Raw genomic sequence first — 20,232 nt, forward strand, 5'->3', positions numbered from 1 at the left:
TCTGAAGACAGGAGGCCTTGGCTCTGCCATCCCTGGAGTCAGCTCTAAAGTCCACAGCCCCTTTACTGAGCTCCTGGGCTAGAGCTTGAGAGCAAAATCCAGGGAGCTGCGGGCTATTGTCCAATCTCCATTCTGCTCCGCCTCTGCCTCCTCAGACCAGTATGTCTCCCCATTATATACTTTCATACCCCCGTAAACTTTCCCCTTATAACACCTGCCACATCAACACATCACATCAACATGTGATGAATTGCAGTTTTGTTTGATTTCTGCTGGACTCCAAGCTCTATGAGGGCAGGTCCTGTGTCTGATTCAACCTAGTATCCTCAGGATGTTGCACCAAGCGGGCTCTAGGCAAATATTTGTTAAATGAATGAATTGCTGGACACGGTATGGAATGTGTTCAGTTTCTGGTGGACAGTATCAGAGGAAGGATGTATCCGGTCATGTGGCTCTGGCCTGTGTGTTAGCTAAGCTACAGAGTCCAAACAGGAACAAACAAATGAGCTCTCCTAAATCCAAATATTTGCAAAAGCCAGTGGCTGCATGTTCCTGATCATTGCAACGTGATTAAGTCAGAAGGGAGCAGAACACAGATATGTGCCTCTGGGTTGTTTTAGTTCTATTCTTGGACCATTCATTCTTTCACCAGATGTCCATTGAACATCTGTGGTGTGCCAGGCAGTGCAGTGGCTGCCGGGGCTACAGCTACAAACAGGACGGAGCCAGATCCTGCCCTCACGGGGCTTCCATGTCCTTAGAGCCTTCCCAAATGCTGGGAAACAGAAACATCACATGCTAGGAGAGGGTATAACAGGGAACTGACCTAATCTAGGGGTCAGGAATGCTTCCCTGAGAAAGTGACCTTTACACTGACCTTTGAGGGATGAGTAGGAGTTAGGCGGGCCAAGGAGGGGAGGACGTGCAGATGCCGCCTCACACCCACCCAAGGGCCTTGCTCCAGCGGTCCTCCCCATCTCTCCTGCATCCTCACATTTTTCCTATAGTCATGTTATTTCTCTCAACTTAAAGAAAACTCTCTGTGACCCCACGTCCCTTCTCCAGTTATTGCTCCATTTCTGTTCTCCTTTTTAGCAAAGCCCTCCAAGGAATTGCCTATAATCACTGTTTCCAGAAAGTGCCTGTCTTCTGTTCTCTCTTGAATGCACCCCACCAGGACTTGCCCCCACCCCTTCACTCCAGGTGCCCTAGACAAGCTCACCAGTGGTCTATATCTGCCAGATCAAAGGGCCAGTGCTTGGTCCTCATTAAGGTTTTGCCTCTCAGCTCTGTGGCACTTTAGTTGGTGGCTCCTGAACATTCTTTCCTCCAGTCTCACGGGCTGCTCCTCCTCAACTTCCTTTGCTGGTTCATCTTCATATTCCTGTCCTCTTACTATTGGGGGCCCAGAGCTCAGTCCTCAGACTCTTGTTTACCTTGGTGATCTCACCCAGTCTTTGTCTCCATGGAGCACTGATACTGATCGTACCACGTTTGGTTTTCCCCTGAACTCAGCTGTTTACTGGCTATCTCAGTCTATCAAAAAACAAACTCCTGTCTTTTCTCATACCTCCATCCCAACCTGTTCATCCTGCTTTTTCTGGTAACTCTGTTCTAGTTGCTCAGACCAAAAACCTTTATATCATCCTACACTCCTTTGTTTCTTTCATATCTCATATCTAATGTCACCACCAAATTATGATAGTAGTATCCTGAAAATATTCCCAGAATTTGACTGCTTTTCCCCACCACCTGGCACATGTCATCTGCACCTCCTGCCTGGCCCATGGCAGTAGTCAGTTTCCTAACCGGTCTCCCTCCCCTGTCCTCACCTACCCTGCAGTCTGTCTTCAACCCACCAGCCAGAGTGACCCTTTTAGAAAAGTCAGATTGGGTCACTTTTCTGACTCAAAATCCTACAAGGATCCTCAGCTTAGAGAAAAAGCTAGTGAGTCTCCAAGGCCCTCTATGATCTGGCCCCTGCTCCCTCGCTGATGTCATCCCTCACCCTTCTCCCTTGGCCACCCCTCCAGCCACACTGCCTCCTAGATATTCCTCAAGTTTGCTAAGCACTCTCTGGATTCAGGCCCTATCCACCTTCTATTCTAGACAGTGTCACCTCTGTCTTCATTGCTCACCTCTTCACCTCTTTCAGGCCTTGCTGAAATATCACCTTCTCAGTGAGATGCTCCCTGCTTATTTAAGACTATGGCCTCACCACCTCCCCCTCCAGAGTCCTTATCACAATCAAATATATGCAATCTCCCTACCCCATCCTCTGGAATATGAGCTCCATGAGGTTGGTGTCATCGCTCCACATGTAGTGTTTAGCATGTGCCCTAGAACACCATAGGAGCTCAATAAAAGACCTACCTGCCAACAGCTGCTGAGCAGTGGGGAGTAGTGGGAAGAGGGATGTAAGGGCAGGGAGCCCAAGGACAAGGGACTGCCTGAGGGCTGGAGTTGCACAGAGGAGGGGCAACACATTGTATTTATTAGTCAAACCCATAGCATCTACTTACTAAGCACCTACTATACCCCTGACCCTGCAATAAAAATTTCACAAGTGTTTTCAGCTGTACTTAAGGTAGATGCTGCTGTTATCTATACTGTACAGATGAGGAAACTGAGACTTGGAGAGGCTTAAGTGATTTGCCTAAGGTCACAAAACTAGAAGGTGGCAGAACCAAGGTTAAACCCCCATCTGATGGACTGGAACCTTTAAACTCTTCATTACTACACAGAAATGCATTTAATCTGGTTTTTATCTGTAAAAAGGTATTGGCATCACCACTTTTTGAGTTCACGTTAATCTATGCTAAAATAACAACCATGACGTGAGCTCTGAAGGTTTTGTCCTCCCTGGCCTCTTCAGGAGCTTCTCCGATGAGCATCCTGGGTCCAGGGTTTACCTGATGCCAGCCAATGGACAGTTACAAAACAGACCCTGTGCTCGCCGGGGCATACTGAGCTGTTTCTCACGTACATGACAAAGCACAAGCATGGTTCCACTGGCCAGGGAGAGAAAGGTGTTCGAGAACTTCTGGTTTGGGTTCTGCTAGGAGTTAGTGCTGCAGTGATGTCAGTGGAAACCTGGCTGAGTTTGGAAGTGTTTGCCTGGTTTCCAATGGTGCTTTGGCGGCTCCAGTGCTGGTGGCCACGCCTGCCCCAGAACAATGGGGAAACCCCGCTCTCCTCTCCTCCCCCTTTCTGAGCTAGGGAGGTCCTTCTGGGCCACTGCCTTCTTCAGGCTGCTTACCTGTAGCGGCTGATGACAAATACCTTTCTGTGCTTATGTGGGTGCTGGCCTTAGCCCTAGCCAAGAAACTGCCAGAGACCCAGGGAGGCAACCTAGTTCCAGGAAAGGGTTGGTTTTCAAGCTTTCCCAGGCATCCAGACCCAGGCTACACTATTTATTCTGTTCTGTCCCTTCCCAAGTGTAGACTCTCATGGTTCCCCAGACAAAGCTCTTACGATTGGAATATCAACGGCTGAGCCTCTTCTGTGAGATAGAATGATCCAGCCCCCCTTGTATACTAGGTAAGCAACATGGAAGCACTTCAGAAACTGGAGATCAGAATGGTGTGATAGTGATGTGATGACAAGAACAGCAGAAGGACAGTGACAACCCAAGCTAGCAGTAAGGAGCTCTGTGCTCGGGGCAGGCATTGTGTCAAGCACTTACACTGTCTCTGACTAACACTTATCCAGGGTTTTAGGTGTCAGGGTCCTTTGCATTCACACTGTCTCATTTTGCCACGCCAACATTCAGAACTGGTTCCCAGTATTATGCTTTGAGGGGAAGGAAACTCAGAAAGATGTGTGGTAACTGGCTTGAGGTCGAATTGCTAGTGGTGGGACCTCTTGAAGCTGTACGTTTAATCCTGGTTCTTACTGTTACATAGTGAGGTAACTTGTAGCTGACTGGATACAGGAAGGGACAGCCAGGGCAGTGTGCTGGGTGCCTGACGTGCACCATCTCAGGTAATCCAGTGGGGTTATTACCCCCCCCCTTCCATTTTATCAATGGAGACATTGAAACCCAGACTAATTGACTTGCCCAGGAACACACAGCAGATGAAAACTCTAGTTAGCCGGGTACCAAGCGAAGCCCATGCTCTTTGTGCTGCCCTCAACCTCAGAGTCATTTATTTTCCTTAAAGATTCCAACCCTGATACCCTCCTCCAGTTTTTTGCTAGTTTGGCAGTTTTTCACGGGCAGTAATGAGTTTGTTTACTTTTGCTCTTTTGGTATTTATTCAACTAATTGCATCCCAAGAGAAGTAACTCCCCCAAGCATTCCAGCCATTTTATGCCTGGAGAGGAACTCAACTCCAATCAAAGTGATGCTCCTCACTTTCTTCCAGTGACCAACAAAGAAAAGCAAGTCCAACTGTTTTCCTTGGCTTCAAAATTAGAATCAAAATGATTCTCAAAATTGCTTTTCCACATTGTATTGTGAGGAGTTTCCATGATGCACGGGCTTTCCCTCCCCACAGTGAGGCTGGTGTGGCTGCGCCATGTGACAGCCTTTGAATGTTGCGAGGTGGCCTCCTCGAGGCTTGGGTCCCACCCAGCCTCCAGTGCGCTGCTTCGGAGTATCCCTGCTTGGCCTGGTGTGGTGGGGCCACACACTGCGTGTCCGTATCCCTGTTACCACCACAGAGACACAGCCCAGGCAAGGGGCCACTTTGTGGGAAGAATCATCCTTTTCATAGGTGGAGCTGTGTGTTCTGCCCACAGCAGAAGCTGCTGGCCGGGGGTACTCTCTTTGAGTCCTCACTCCAAAGATCAGGAATGAGAAAAGTTCAAATAATAAAAATAATTATTATAGACAAGTGTCATTATGGCTTAAACACTTTATATACATCATTTTACTTCATCCTCCCAGTAGTTCTGGGAAGGAGACGTTGTTATTCAGGGCCAGCAAGTGTGGTAGACCCAGTTGTATACAGTGCAACTCTAGGCATAACTCACAATCAGTCTTTGTGTTTGTATATACTGTAGCAATTTTCTAATTCCCACAAAGATGTTTTTAGGGCTAACGGCAGGGCTGACAGTTATCCTCATTTGGCAGGTTAGGACACTTGAGATTTGAAGACTATGAGTCATTTGTCCAAATCATCAAATTATTAAGTTGTAGAGTCTATAACAGAATCCCCAAATATGCCATACTGTGATTGTATAGAAACCAAAGAACCAAAGTGCCAGGAAATCCAAAAGAGACTATTGGGCAGAAGGAAGACAGAAGAGCTCTGGGGATCCCCAGGACTACAGGCCCCAAGGAAGCCTCCACATTAAGTCTGGGTCTCAGGAGTTGGTTCACTATCAGCCCAGAACTACAGTCCTGCCTGGAGGACTCACAGAACCTCCAACCCCCCAGGAACACTCACTGCCCATCAGTCTGAAATCACAGAAGAAGGCCAAGCATGAGTCTCAGCCAGAGGAGGCATCCCAGCACCGCAGGAGGCCTGAGAAGTGGGCCTTTGCCAAGGCAATGAGGGAATCTGGAACTGCTGGCCGGCCCCTGACACCAGGTTCTGAGAATCTAGAAACTTGAGCTGTGCTTGAGTCTGACAGACCTGAGTATGAATCAAGATTGTTAAATCAACATCTAGGCAGAAAAGAGACAGAAGAAAACATCAAAGTTAACAAGTAGTTTTTCCTACTCAAGCTATTGAAATAATGTGGTATGTTGGAAGAGTGTTACACAAACCGATTGGTAACCTAAGATGTGGAAAGGATCCAGATGAAGGAAAAATCCAGAAGAAAAGACCCTAGAGGGTCCAGCTGACCACATGACCGATAGCATTAGTAATAATGGCTGTCACTGTGAACTTATGTACCCACCTGCTGTCTGTCTCATTGGCTCATACAACCCTGTGAAGCAGGGGACCATGCATCCTGATTGGCCTCAGCTGAGATCTTTTGTCTACTGTAATTGTTAATAGCACCCCCTTTTCACTTAAAAGTACCTTAATTGAGCAACAAATTATATAGTCTCCTTACCTAGGAGAAAGTAATTATCTGTATTTGGCAGTAGAGGAAACCAAGGTCCAGAAAGGGTAAGCCACTTGCTCGAGGTCACTTGGAGTAAATATTGGGACTAAGATTTAGCTGTCAGCTGCCTCACTTCCATCATGTTCTTTCCAACCAATATGAATAGAAGGCGCTTGTTGAATGGCTGGGATGCCAATGACTTCTTAATGGTGGAATAAGTAGAAGTGGCTTTCAGGTCAGCACAAGGGTGAGTTTTGTAGGATGTAAGAAAGAGCTTCTTGATCACGCAAAGTGGTGAGACCCCAAAATGGGCACCTAGGATGAACAGTGGCGTCCTCACCTTAGGAAACCTGGAGAAAGGACTGTGCATCGTTTGTCCAGGATGATTCACTACCAGCCTGGAGGCCAGGGAGGGAATATCCAGATCTCCAACTGCCAACCCCTCCCAGCCTGGGATCTTGTGAATCATTCCCCACCAGAAAGTGCCCAGGGAGTCCAGAGCCAATTCCCAAACCCTGCCAGTCAGCTCTTTTAAGACCTTTGAATGAACCATTTATCCATCTACCAGCCTTCCCTCCATCCAGCCAGCCATTGTGTACTGCTACAGCCTGGGCATGGGTGATGGGAACACAGGCATGAACCAGAGAAGCAGATAGTCTAGGATCAGACAGATTGGGAGGTCAAATCTGCCTAATGCCCAGGGCTCTCATGCTCCTGCCATTGGAGACATGCTGGCTCCAGGAAAGGGCTGAGTTCATGGAGGAGGTAGGTTGTGGTCACACCGTGAGATCACAGGGCAAGAAGGGATGTGGTAAGGTGGTGGGGAGAGGTGACTTTTGCCAAGGGACAAGGATATTGCTGCTACTTTTGCACAGTACATTATTTGGGAACCATTTTGAGATTCCCCCAAAGTCTCTGCATGCACTGAACCCTATGTGCCAGGAGCCTCAGCCAACAGAGCAGAGGCGGGAGAAGTCTGCAGAAGCCATTTCAGATTCCGGCTTCTGAGTTGGCTGCTGCATTTCCGGCGCTGCCTTGTGTGCTCTAGAGCCCTGGAACTGGGGGCACCTCAGACAAGGAGGAGGAGTCAGGCGGAGTGGACAACACTGCCTTCGTTGCTTTCTGGGAAATGCGGGCTTTGCCTAGAGCTGCTCTCCTGGGCCAGACTGAATATTTGGCACCAGGGCCATCTTGGCTTGTTTGGAGGCACTTGCTCCTTGAGCACTGGGACAAGCATTTTTTGTGCCTGCCTCACTGAGCCCAGCAATTCTGTGAGGCAGAGGCTATGATTATCCCCGTTTCAAAGGTGAGCAAACTGAGGTTAGGGTGAAGTCACTTGCCTGGGGTCACAGAGCTGCCAAGTGCTGGAGCTGGACTCAGAATCAGGTATGTCCACTACAGAGCCAGGTTGCTTACCCACACAGTCCTCACTGCCCACCTCCCAGAGTCCACGTTGCACAGAGCTCCACACACGCCTGATCGTGTCAGTGTCCTGCTTAAAAGCCTGTGTTGTCCTACGTGCAAAGCCTGTGTTGTCATGCCTCCCTGCCTTTGCATGCACTGTGCTTTTTGTCTCAAGCACCTTCCCCTCCATCCTGCCTGATGCTTGCCTGTCTTCCTTTCTATGTTGGCCTCACTGTGAAGCCACTGGTAGTGAGGTGTCCCCTCCCGGCTCTCAAGAGCAGCTGTGGCTGCCTCCATTCTAGCACTGAGACTCAGATTGTACTCATCTGGTTGTCTACCCCAAGAGTAGCTTTTTAGAAGCAGGGTCAGGACAGATTCCCCCTCTGAATACCCAGTACCCAGGATGGCACCTGGGTTGCTAAATAGAAATTCAAGAATTTCGTTCATTCAACGTATTTTCCAAGCATTTCCCCTGTGCAGCCACTGTGCTAGGGGCTGTAAATAGAACAGAACAAGATAGGTGAGGCCCCTAGCCTCAGGGGGCCCAGTGGCAAGAAAGAGAGTAGGTATTTGTAATGCAGGTAATGATTAGTGCTCAGGAGGGGCACAGGAGTCGGGGTGGGGAAGGCCGCCTGATCCAGCCCCAGGAGAGACCTTGGTCGGACAACAGAGAGGGGAATAGTGTTGCACCGTGGGATAGAGAGGCTTGTTTGCTTGTGAGTCTGGTCCAAAGTTTGCTTCATTCATTCATTCATTCATTCGACAGATTTCTGCCTAGCCCTGAGTGGATACTGGAGGTTCTCCAGTAACTCAGACAGATACAACCCTTCTCTGGTGGAGGTTGGAGAGGGAACATCTGAGCAGGACTTTGACCATTCCTGGAGTTGGGCAGGTCCTCAAGCATCTCTTGGAGATAAGAGCAGAGTTGATTTTGTGCTTTTCTGCCATGGTCTTGGACCTATCTAGAGGACTAGGCTACATGGAGGGGTAGAGGGGGCTGCTGGCCTCATGACAGGCCGATTTCACCAGAGAATAGACCTGACACAATAGCTTGATTGTGAGAGGCCTGGCTCCCCCACCCAACATTTTAACATTCCTGTGATCAGAATGTGTCTCACAATCGTGTGCACGGATGGGCCAGTGCCATGTATCAGTCCCCCACAGCTGTTTGTCCCATGGCTTACAATGTACATAGGGTAATACAGTTTTGTCATAGAAACTGCCCCCAGAATGAGGTTTCTAATGTGACCTATTTGTCACCACAAACTCCATGCTGCCTGTAGCTGAATAACCCTTCTATTTAGGCTGTTTTATATAAATTCATAGCAAAGAAACACTATTCAGTGAATTGATTCTTTCTTGAACTTTCCACAGTGTGGTTGTCCAGGATGGCAGCAGACTGGGATAAAATGGGCATAGGTCTGGATTTGAATCCTTGCTTTTTGACCCACTAGAGGAAAGACCTAGGGAGAGGTGCTATAGCCCTGAACCTCAGTTTCCAAGTTTCCACTTCTATAAAATAGGGACAGCACCACCCATCTCAAGGACCCTCTTAGCTCCACATGCCTTCTCATTGCCACTCCCACAGACTTGTGTGATTATTTACCGTCTGCCTAGCCCTGCTGGGCTGTGGGCTCTGGAAGCAAAGCCACTCCCCCTCTGCCTGCTGTTAGCTGAGACCATTCCAGATTAAGTGGGCCGTGATTCAGACAGAGGCTGGATGCTGAATGTACCTGCCCAGGGCAGGGCTGCTGTTATGTTTGTTTTATTATAGCTATGAGTTGCCATCACCCTGATGTTTTCTCAGGAATTGCTGAAGTGTGGCCAGTGTAGGTGATGAGGACCTGAGCTGTGCTTCTGCAGCCCTAAGGGAAACTCCAAGTAGGGATGTAAAAATAATGTGAAATGATATCTCAGTCATATAGGCCAGTGCTTCCCCAGGCCTCTGCCCCTTCTGAGTTGTGCCAGAGTCTCCTAGTACTGTTGTGGGTAGGCAGCATGTCAGGGTACCCAAGCACATGGATATGTGAAGTCAGCCAGCCTGGCTTGGACTCCCAGGTCCACTTCCTGCTAGCTGCATTTGTACAGGGCACCCTGTGTGGCTATGCCAAGGTCCTCTGTAGGGGTAGCAGTAATGCCTCTTCTGCCTGCGAGGTGGGCTTCCATGGAGAGCACATGATGTGCTGAGACTGGGTAAGCAGACTTGCTGTCAGGGGTACTGGGCAGGGACCTAGTGACAGACTCAGGTAAGAGAACTTGCACCTTGAATAAGGTAGTGGAGTGAGGTAGAAGAAGGCAGGGGCTTCAGGGATGGGCAGACTGCGTTCACTTAACTATTTGACCTTGGGAAAATTAGCTTCTCAAGCCTCAGTTTTCCCATCTGTAAAATGGGATGCTAAAACTACAGCCTACCTCTGAGGGCTGTGGTGAGGATGAAATGAGATAATATAGTCTTATATGTGCCTTCCTTAGCCCCAGGGCATGGAGGATGGAAGGGAGGAATAGCTTCTTTGCTCCGCCTATAAGCTTGCACCAACACCAGGTGGTCCCGTCCTGGGCCATGTGCTTTACACACTTTCGTCTGTTCCACCCACATTTATTGAGTAATAATTAATCCCTCCTTTTAGCCAGGCCCCGTGAAGTCAGTTGGAACCACTGCTCAACCTGAGCTGTCCAGAGGGGACAGTGAGTCACCACAGTTTTAGGTTGGAACAGGGAAGACTGTGGCTTCAGCAGCCCCAGAGGCCTTGAGAAACAATTATTTAACATCAGCTTTTCAAATTCTTCAGAGACTTCATGGAGCCCTCTGGGACCTCTGGAGCCGTGGGACAGAAAATACTGTCCTGGGCTGAGATGTTTCAGTGCCGTGGATCCACCTGACTGGGCCATAGAGCGCCAGACTTGGTGATGGCCATTGTTTGCCTCTCCCCCTGCAACTCTGGGACAGGCCTGGCCATTGGTCCTTCTGATTTTATGGACTTCCTGCAGCACTGAGGTAGCTTCATTTTTGCACTCACTATGGTTTCAGCGAGGACACCAGTAGACAGGCAGACAAGTAGGACCCACATGGGTGGTAGGCTGCTGTTCCCCCTTGAGATTGGTATTGAAACCTTGTGTCATGTGTCTCCACCTTTCCTTAGTGTGGACTTCAAAGATGCAGACATCCTGCAGGAGGCCCTGAGTCACACCCTCAGACATAAATCCCACCTTGGGCTCCTGGAAAGCTCCGCAGGGTGGGTAGTGGTAAAGGCCAGCACATTAACTCTGCCTTACAGGCTTTTCTGGAAGTCCTAGCAGGCAGGATGTGTCCAGAACAGGGAAAGAATTTGGGTCTCTGCCCTTCCCTTGCCTCTGTGTGATTCTGATTGTTAATGTTTCAGAAAGTAAGTGACTGACATTTGCTAGGAGTTTGCTGCCCACGAGGATTGTGCTAAGGCCTTCCTGCACATGATCACTGTGGTTCTCCTTGGAACACAGGGAAGTGTGGTTCAGAGTGGCTCTGAAGCCACATCAGTGGTGCCAGGACTTACTAGCCATGTGGCCTAGGTACATCACTTAACCTATCCATCAGTTTCCTCATCTGTAAAATGGGAGTGAATAATGGTGCCTGTATCAGAGGGTGGTGGTGAGGATTCTACAGGTTGATAAGTGCCTATCTTAGAGTAAGTGCAATGTAAGTATTAGCTCTTGCTAAGAGGTAGGCACTGTAACTATCTCATTTCTTAGATAAAGAATCTGAGGCTTAGACAACTAAGGATTCTGCCAGAGCCACTTGGTCACTAAGTAGAAGAGCCAGAATTTGAAGCCAGCTCATGAGCATTACCCTTACTCTGCCTCCATTTGGAAAAATACATGTGGGGAACATTTGGCCAGCTTCGGAAGTGGCATTCTCAACTTCCATGAGAGCCCTGGGTGAAAGGAGATCCTTTTATAAGTAACCGAACTGGCCTCTGGGAACTCTCATAATCCCACAGCAGAGGCAATAGGTGACCCATGACACACATATCACGGGAGGAGAAGGAAAGGATCAGTGGAGAATTTCTGTTTGGAAATGTTATCTAACACTGAGTGCTTTCAAGGGACTCAGTATGTGGAGCCCATGCTGTTTCCCTGTGGGGGTGTCAGGAGAGCCACATCCTCCCTACATCTCTACCTCATCCAGCCTGTTGGAGACCCAGGGTACCATACAGTGCAGAAACCCCTGGGTGGCACATCCCCTCCCACGCTGGATACCTTGGCTCTCCTCACCAGTTGGAAGGCTATGAGCAGAAGCTGCCCAGCTTCAGGGCACTTTCTGAACAAGGGCTCCTGGCTGCCTTAGGACAGCGTTTGCTTTTGCTTTTGCCTCAGTGAAGTCCCTGGCCAGGGTGTGTGCAGAGCAGCCCAAAGCTGAAAAGGAACTCCAAGGCCCTTAGGCTACCCCTGCCGTCTGCGGCTTTCCAATCTGTGACCCCTAAGAACACACTCCAGCTGCCCAGCCATGCCCAGGAGCTGCCTGCCTTTACCCCAAAGGCTCTTTGTCTAACGGAGGAGGGTGGGCTTACTGAAGAAGTCCTCAGAACCCCAGCCCATGAGCTTGTGCCCCGGACACCACCAAGTGTCCACAGCTCTGCCGGAGATGGCGTGTTGGGCTCCACGTGAAAATAAGGAGTGACCCCCTTTGGGATCTGGCTGTACACACACCCCAGCAGTTGGGGACAGGGTTCTTGAACCCCCCAGCCATGGGGCCAGCTGCTGCCTCTTGCACCCTGCCCCTGGCTGCCACAGGCTGGCCCCTTACCTCTTCCCTCCTCTTGGCTCCCAGAGCAGCTCCTCACATGCTTCACCTTGGCCGTCAGCGGGGCAGCCTGTCCATGGCCTCCAGGAAGGGTTCCCGAGTCGTAGCCCGGCCGACCAGCTGCCCTGCAGCCCTGCCCCACTATCCTCTGGGGCTCAGCCCTCCACAGCAGGGCTCTGGCAGGGGATGGGGCTGGCCAGGGGTCCTGCTGGGGCTGCTCACAGCCTGCTTTCCCTCACAGCTGCGCAGGCAGCTGCCTCAGTGCCATGCTCTGGGGTCCGGGGGCTCAGGCAGCACCACTCAGGGCTTGGGGTCCATCCTCAGGCCGTCTGCAGCAGCCTCATTTGAACTCCCAACTCCTTTGTGGAGTCTTTACATGCCGCCAGAGGAAACTGTGAGCACAGCCTGACCCTGGTTGGCTGCAGGCGCTTCTCTCCACCCACTAGTGCAAGAGGATCCCCCAGGCCCCAGAAAGGCTCCGGGCCTCCCCTCAGCCCCAGACAGAGGCGGGCCGCCCGGTGATGTCACACTAGCTCCGGCCCCAGCTGGCCTGGCCCCTCCCGCCCGCCTGCTTTGGCAGCCTGGGCGGCCCCCTCCTTCCTTGGCATGGCAGCCTGGCCAGCTCTGCTCCCTGGCCCGCCCTCTCCCCAAAGCTTGGGCAGCTCGCATGCTCTGCGAGGTGGCGGAGAGCTTCCCCTTTGACTCAGGGAATGGGTTGAGATCCGCTCCAGCTGTGCATGCAGCTGGCTTTCAAGCAGCAGGCGGCAAGTCCTCCTTCTGGATGGCTCCTGGGTACTGACCCACAAAGCCCCAGGCCAGCTCAGCCCAGAGGGTCTCTCATCATCGCCTGCCCCTCATGGAGGCCTCACTCTCATCTCTAAGCCCTGAGGAAGGGAGCCCAAGGCTGTCCATACAGGAGCCACAGAGGCAGGGCTGCTGGAACTTCACAGGAGGTAGTGGCTTAGGATGTTGGAAATACCACAGGCTGGGGGTGGGGCAGCACTGGAGAAAAGAAGTCACTTCCCACCTTAGTGGCTTTGATTGGGTCTTAGCACCTCTCTGGGGATCCTTTCCATGCATAGGCAAATGAGCTCATTCATCCTAGTAATTTACGTCCCTGGGCTGCAGTGAGGATTCTGCCACTGAGGTCACGCAAGGAAGGGGCTTGGCACAGTGTTGAGAATACCTCTTTGAACACAACTGCCAACTCTGGAGCTGGGCGGGCCAGGGGTCTCACATTCCTGGCATCTCTGCTGTGTGATCCTGTTTGGCCTCAGTGTTTTCATCAAATTGTGACCTCCTGTTGGGCTCTTCTAGAAACAAGTAGTGAAACTCCCTTAGAGTCCTCAACATTCTGGGAATGTGTATATAAGAGAATTAGAACAAGAAGGGAAGGGGTGGCACTGACCCTCCATGCAAGTACCCTGCAGACTGGTGCCATGGTCCTAGGTCTGTTGTTGAGCACCCTGCAGGGAGCCAGAGGGTAGGAGGAGGCAGACACCAGGAAGGGAGCCCCCAGCACAGGTTTGTCCCTCTGCTTGAACAATAGCATGTAAAATATTGGTGATAACTCCTCTTTTCTTTAAAAAAAAATTTTACTGATGGCAGTTTTACTAATGGTATTAGTGATGATGTTTGGTACAAATTAAGAGAAAAACTAGCCATAGTGGGTCACATTCCTGGTCCCTGGGTAAACAGTCCCAGTGTGATCCTCACCTCCACTCCTGCCACTCCTGCCTCTGCAGGGATTGAACTTTTCTTCCTGCCTCAGCTTCTCCCCATCTGTCAGTTCCATCTCTTTGAGGAGGTGCATCTTTGCCAGTAGCCCCCATGATAGCCCACAACATTAGCCAGGGAGCTGAGCTAGGCAGTCAACCAGAAATACTCAGACACCTGCTGTGGTGCGAAGGTCCAGCCACTCTGTGGATTCCTCAGAGGGCCTGGAGGTTTCCTAAAGGCCATGGTGGGCTGAATGAATTTTTCTCCTGGAGCTGGACCCTTGACAGGATGAGAGCATCTATATTTTGCCAGTCTGTGATAAACAGTGGGAGATTAGCATGTCTTTTCTCCCTCCTTCTCTCACTTTTCTTCCTCCCTCCCTCTCTCTCCCTCTTTCTTTCTCTCCCACTTCCTTTCCTTCCCTCTTTCCTCCCCCTCCTCTTCCTCTTCCTTCTCTCCTTTCTCCCCCTCAAGCCAGGAAGTGTTTATTGGGGACCTACTCTTAGCCAACACCAGGAACACAGTCTCTGTTCTTGGAGAGCTGGCCGTCAGGGTGGGAGGCAAACTGAGAGGGGTATATGAGAAGTCCTGTATACCGGGGGAGTACCTGATCATTAGACCTGGTCAGGCCCAAGTGGTCAGAGCCGGTTCCCTAGCAAACAGGAATGAGCAGGCAATGAGGCAGGAGAGAGGATGGTCTGGGCAGATTTCAGTGATGGCTCCAGCAATCTCTCCGGTCCATAGAGACCTTAGCACTCCTCCCATGGAGATGTCGGGTCTGTGCCTCCCCCCTTGAATCTGAGAGGATTTGTGACTTGCTTGTGACTGATGGAATGTGGTAGAAGTGGCACCACCTGACTCCCAGGCTGGGTGAGAAGAGGGTGTGCAGCCTCTGCCCAGCTAACTGGGCACTCTCTTTTGAGCCCTGAGCCAGGCAGGAGCTTGAGAAGTCCCGAAGCCACTATGCAGAGGCCATGTGCAGTGTAGGTCCCAGCCGAGGGAACACTGACCCCCAGACACAAAAGGAAAGATGCCTTTAGGTGATTCAACCCCTAGCCATCCAGTTACCCACAGCTGCTGCATCACTTCCAGCTTTAGAGTCTTCCAGATGAGGGCCCAGACCTCAAGGGGGAAGAGATAAGCTGTCCTCTGCTCCATGTCTGAATTCCTGAGGTGATAACTGTTAGCCCCTGCAGTAGTGACTGGGACAGACCCTGGGGCAATAGCAGTTGTAGGGGAGTCCTTTAGAGGACCCAAGAAAAGTGCATTTCAGCTGAGGAGAAAAGATGGGGCTTGTTAGAGCTGTGGGCCTTCATCTAGTAGGGAGCCACTGAAAGGTTTTTGAGTGAGACAGTGTCGAGACTTGCTTGCTTTTATGTTCAAAAGGCCTCATTCATGGGAGCTACAGACAGGGCATCCCAGGACTTTCCTACCCTCCAAGAATAGGTATAGTCTAAGCCCTATAGTTACTAAATCATTTTTTTCACAATTCAGAGTTTCTAGGCTCTCATCAGTGGGGGAGGAGCACCAGGGTAACCTCGTCCTGCCCCTTGGCACATCCCTAGCCCCTTTGGTGGCCTTGGGCAGTTGAGTGCCCTGTGGAGGAGCTTGAGCTCTGGACTCATTTTCTAGTTCTACTGCTCGGTCCCTCTGACCTTCATTCTCCTTGTGTATAAATGGGGATGATGAATGGGTCTGTCTCATAGGGCTGACGTGAAAATTAAATAAGCTTGCTGGCGTGGATGTGGAGAGAAAGGAGCACTTTTACACTGCTGGTGGAACTGCAAACTAACACAACCTTTTTGGAAGGAAGTATGGAGAACCCTCAAAGAACTCCAGCTAGACTTCCCATTTGATCCTGCAATTCCATTACTGGGTATCTACCCAGAAGGAAAAATATCCTTTTACCATAAGGACACTTGTACTAGACTGTATATCACAGCTCAATTTACAATCGCCAAAATGTGGAAACAGCCTAAATGCACACCAGCCTAGAAATGGATTAACAAGCTGTGGTATATGTATACCACGGTATATACTATTCAGCCATTAAAAAAGATGGAGACTTTACATGCTTCGTATTAACCTGGATGGAAGTGGAACACATTATTCTTAGTAGAGCATCACAAGAATGGAGAAGCATGAATCCTGTGTACTCAATTTTGGTAAGAGGACAATTTATGACCTAGTATACAGTGGGAGGTGGTAGAAGAGGAGAGCAGAGAGAGAGAGAGAAGGAAGGAGGGGGATGGAGGAAAGGAAGAGCAGAGAGTGGGGAGGAGGGAAGGGGATGGGAGAAGGAAAAGCAGAGAGAGGAAAGGGGGTGAGGTGGGGGTCTCGGTGTATGACACACCATTTGGGGGCAAGACACAAGTATAAGAGGGACTTTACCTAACAAATGCAATCAGTGTAACCTGGTTTCTTGTACACTCAATGAATCCCCAAGAATAAAAAAATAAAATATCTTCCAATGCTAAAAAAACAAATAAAATAAAATGAAAAATAAGCTGTGGCACATTAAGTGTAACTCACACTGGCTAGTACATAGCTCGGTAACTGTTGGCTATACTAGTTGTTATTGCCTCTTCACAGGATGTGAGTAACATGAGGACAGGGCATGTATGGGCTGTGCAGAGCTCTCCCTATATGTAGTCCGGTGCACACGAGTGAATGAATGAATAGCTAACTACAAGTGGGTGAATTGCCATGGCTCCAAGTCTAACTGGCCTGGGCTCAAATCCCAGCTCTGTCATTCATCTTAGACAACTTTCTTATTCTCTCTGAACCTTTGTTTCCTCATTTGTTAAAAGGGGATGATAAAACTTACTCCTCGGGGTTAGTGTGAGAAATGAGTAAGATAAGGTACCTGAGGGCCTTAGCGCAATGCTTGGCCTCAGCATTTAGTGATCTCTCAGGACACAGGCGCTGCCGCTGCTCTCTGCTGCCCTCAGGCTCCTGCCCGCTCCCCTAAAACACCAAGCTTCCCATGTGATGACCGCAAGATCTCAGAAGCCCCCGACCTCCTCCAAGAGCACCATTCCTACTTGGCCTCTTGGACAGAAGCATCATAAGACTCTTAATTTTCCTTTTTGTAGTTTTTATCAGGATGAAAAATGTGTGATGTTTACATGGTGACAAAATACAAAGAATCCTAATGTATGCACCATAATCTAGATAAATGATTTCATGTGTTTCATGTCTTCTCTCCTTCCTAACAGTCACACTTTTTTGATAGTTGTTGGAAGCAACAGGATGTTCTATTGAGACACTGTGTGCGTAGCAGGAGTGTGGGGGGATGCATGTGTAGTGTGTTATAGAGGAGTGTGCTTGGGAGGGGCCACTTTACTGTGTCTTACAGCTTCAGAGTCCCACGGGCATTTAAAGCTTCACATATCTCACATTGACTTTTTCTCTCACTTTCAGCACTTTAAAAGTGTTTCCATTGTCTTCTGGCCAACATTGTTTCAGTGAGAAGTCAGTGGTATTCCTTATGTTGTTCCTGTTTTCCCTCTGGCTTCTTTTAAGACTTTCTTTATCTCTGATTTTGAACAACTTGATTATGTTGTGACTAAGTGTGATTTTCTTTGCATTTATTCTATATGGAGTTCACTGAACTTCTTGAATCTATGGATTAATGTTTTTCACTAAATTTGGGAATGAATTTTTAGTCATTATTGGTTTGAATATTATTTATGCTCTATCTACCAAACTCCATTTCTACGCTATTGTCTCACAGGATGCTGAATCTCCATTCTTTTTTTTTTTTTTTTTTGAGACAGAGTCTCATTTTTTGTTACCCTCAGTAGAGGGTTATGGCATCATAGCTCACAGTAGCCTCAAACTCTTGGGCTTAAGCAATTCTCTTACCTCAGCCTGGCTATTTTTAGAGGTGGAGGTCTCGCTCTAGCTCAGGCTGGTCTCTATCTCAGGATTGCTCTGGCAATCCACCAGCGTTGGCCTCCCAGAGTGCTAGGATTACAGCCACTGTAAGCCAATTTGAGCCAATTGTGAGCCACTGTACCCAATTTCATTCATTTATGTTTATCTTTTCTTATCTCATGCTTTAGTTTGGTTCATTTCTATTACATTTGATCAAGTTTACTTCTGTGGCATCTAATCTACTGTTAATTTCATCTAAAGTATTTTTTAATGTCAGATGATAAATTTTTTAGTTCTAGAATTTCTTTTTTATTATTATTTTTTTTTATTGAATAGTAACTATGTACATTAATGCACTTCTGGGGTACAGTGTGGGGTTTTCACAAATAATCCGAAACACTTCCATCAAACTGGTTAACATAGCCTTCATGTAATTTTCTTAGTTATTGTGTTAAAACATTCATATTCTACTCATAGAAAGATTCACTTGTACTCTTGTAAGATGAACCACAGAAGTGAACCCTCGAATCCCCCTCCTTCCGCCCATTCCCCCTCCCTCCCCCTAGTTCTAGAATTTTTACTTGATTTATTTTTATAGTTCTCTTTCTGTTCTGGGATTCCTGTGCATATTTACAATAGCCTTTTTTTTTTTTTGCAGTTTTTGGCCAGGGCTGGGTTTGAACCCACCACCTCCAGCATATGGGGCCAGCGCCCTACAATAGCCATTTTTAAGTCCTTATCTATTAATTCTAATGTCTAGGTTGCTGGTGGTTCTGAGTTTAATGATTATAGCTATTATTTTCTCTTGATTATAGGTAACATTTTCCTGCTTCTTCACGTTTCTGTAATTTTTTATTGTATATTTGACATTATATATATATTTTATTGAATGATGCATTGAAGATACTCTGTATTTTATTATCTTCCTCTAAAGAATGATGTACTTTGTTTAAGCAGGCAGTTAAACTACTTGATCCTGTGGAATTGTGGGCATGGCCTTTCTGGGATTAAATCAAAAACCTTAAGTGTTACGCTGCCTTAACTTGGCAGGACTTGAACTCCAAACTCCATCTTCTAGGCAATTGCTGAAGTCTCTTCCTCCTGCCACTGCTTCTGTTGTGCTCCTTGGAGTCTCTCTCTATATATATGCAGCTTAGCAGTTAGGTAAGGATTTGAGCGGAATTTGTACAGAAATTTTGGGGTTTCCCCTTCTGTAGCTCTCTCCTCTGACATTTTCCCCCTCAAGTCCCAGCCTCAAAGTACAACCTCTTTCTCGTCTTTCCAGACAGCAAGACTAATGCTTTCAGCTCAGTCCTTCCTTGTGTCACCTTAAACTGAGAAATGTCGTCAAGTGCTTATCTTCTTTCAACCACGTCTCCTCCAGTTTGGCAGCTTTTGATTGTTCTCCAGTGCTTTCAAGCAGTTAGCTGTTTTTGTTTTTGTTTTTTGTTTTTTTTGAGACAGAGCCTCAAGCTGTCCCCCTGGGTAGAGTGCTGTGGCATCACAGCTCACAGCAACCTCCAACTCCTGGGCTCAAGCGAGTCTCCTGCCTCAGCCTCCCAAGTAGCTGGGACCACAGGTGCCCGCCACAACGCCTGGCTGTTTTTTTTTTGGGGGGGGGTTATAGCTGTTGTTGTTTGGTGGGCCTGGGCTGGATTTGAACCCACCACCTTAGATGTATGTGGCTGGCACCTTAGCCACTTGAGCCACAGGTGCCGAGCCCAGTTAGCTGTTTTTTATATATTGTGTGGAGCTTATAACTGCTGACCAAGGAATGGTTAGTTAGTTACTGCTCCTCTCTTTCAGGATCTGGAACTTCCCACATCCCAGTTGAATTTGTCTTCTCACCCAGACCCTCTGCACTCCTGCCACCGTTGCTGCTCTACCAGAAGGTTTGACAGTAGTTTGGTGGTTCTCAGTCCAGTTGTCTTCCTCCCTGCCCTTGGTCATAGTCTGTTGGGAAATGCCAGCTGCAGGAATTCATGGATTGGTCCATCTCAGTATACCTACCTGGTCACTAGAATATGAAAAGAGATGCACTGTCCATCCTCACCAGACTTTTAGAGCACTTTATAGCACTTGTGATGTGCTAGGTATTAAGCTCAGAGTTTTATAGATATTATTTTATTTTATTTTATTTATTTATTTTGAGACAGAGCTTCAAGCTATCACCCTGGGTAGAGTGCTACGGCATCACAGCTCACAGCAACCTTAAACTCCCAGGCTTAAGCGATTCTCTTGCCTCAGCCTCCCGAGTAGCTGGGACGACAGGCACCTGCCAGAAGGCCCAGCTATTTTTTGGTTGTAGTTGTCATTGTTTGGTAGGCTCGGGCTGGATTCAAACCCATCAGCTCTGGTGTATGTGGCTGGCGCCTTAGCTGCTTGAACTACAGGTGCCACCTATAATTTTATTTTAGAATCCTGTGAGGAGGCTCAGTGCCTATAGCTCAAGT

At 48.6% G+C, this 20,232-nt stretch overlaps 2 protein-coding genes across 4 annotated transcripts in view; one reads left to right on the forward strand and one right to left on the reverse strand.

Moving 5' to 3' along the window:
• ANGPTL2 (angiopoietin like 2) overlaps nt 1-12,658 on the reverse strand; it is a 34,646-nt gene extending 21,988 nt beyond the window's left edge. The window contains exon 1 of one of the 3 annotated variants that reach the window (XM_012802468.2): nt 12,185-12,658. Coding sequence is in view for 1 of the 3 variants with exons in the window: in XM_023510593.1 (XP_023366361.1) it covers nt 1,223-1,269 (47 nt within the window). In the remaining 2 variants the exon portion in view is untranslated. Of the gene's footprint in view, nt 1-1,222; nt 1,278-12,184 lie in introns of those variants that run through there. The other 2 variants (XM_023510594.1, XM_023510593.1) reach the window with 2 other exon arrangements.
• RALGPS1 (Ral GEF with PH domain and SH3 binding motif 1) overlaps nt 1-20,232 on the forward strand; it is a 283,899-nt gene that overhangs the window by 175,683 nt on the left and 87,984 nt on the right. The window lies entirely within an intron of this gene.

This window comes from Otolemur garnettii, unplaced genomic scaffold, assembly GCF_000181295.1.
Source record: "Otolemur garnettii isolate 467f Iridium unplaced genomic scaffold, OtoGar3 scaffold00014, whole genome shotgun sequence".
In the NCBI taxonomy this organism is placed as follows: Eukaryota; Metazoa; Chordata; class Mammalia; order Primates; family Galagidae; genus Otolemur; species Otolemur garnettii.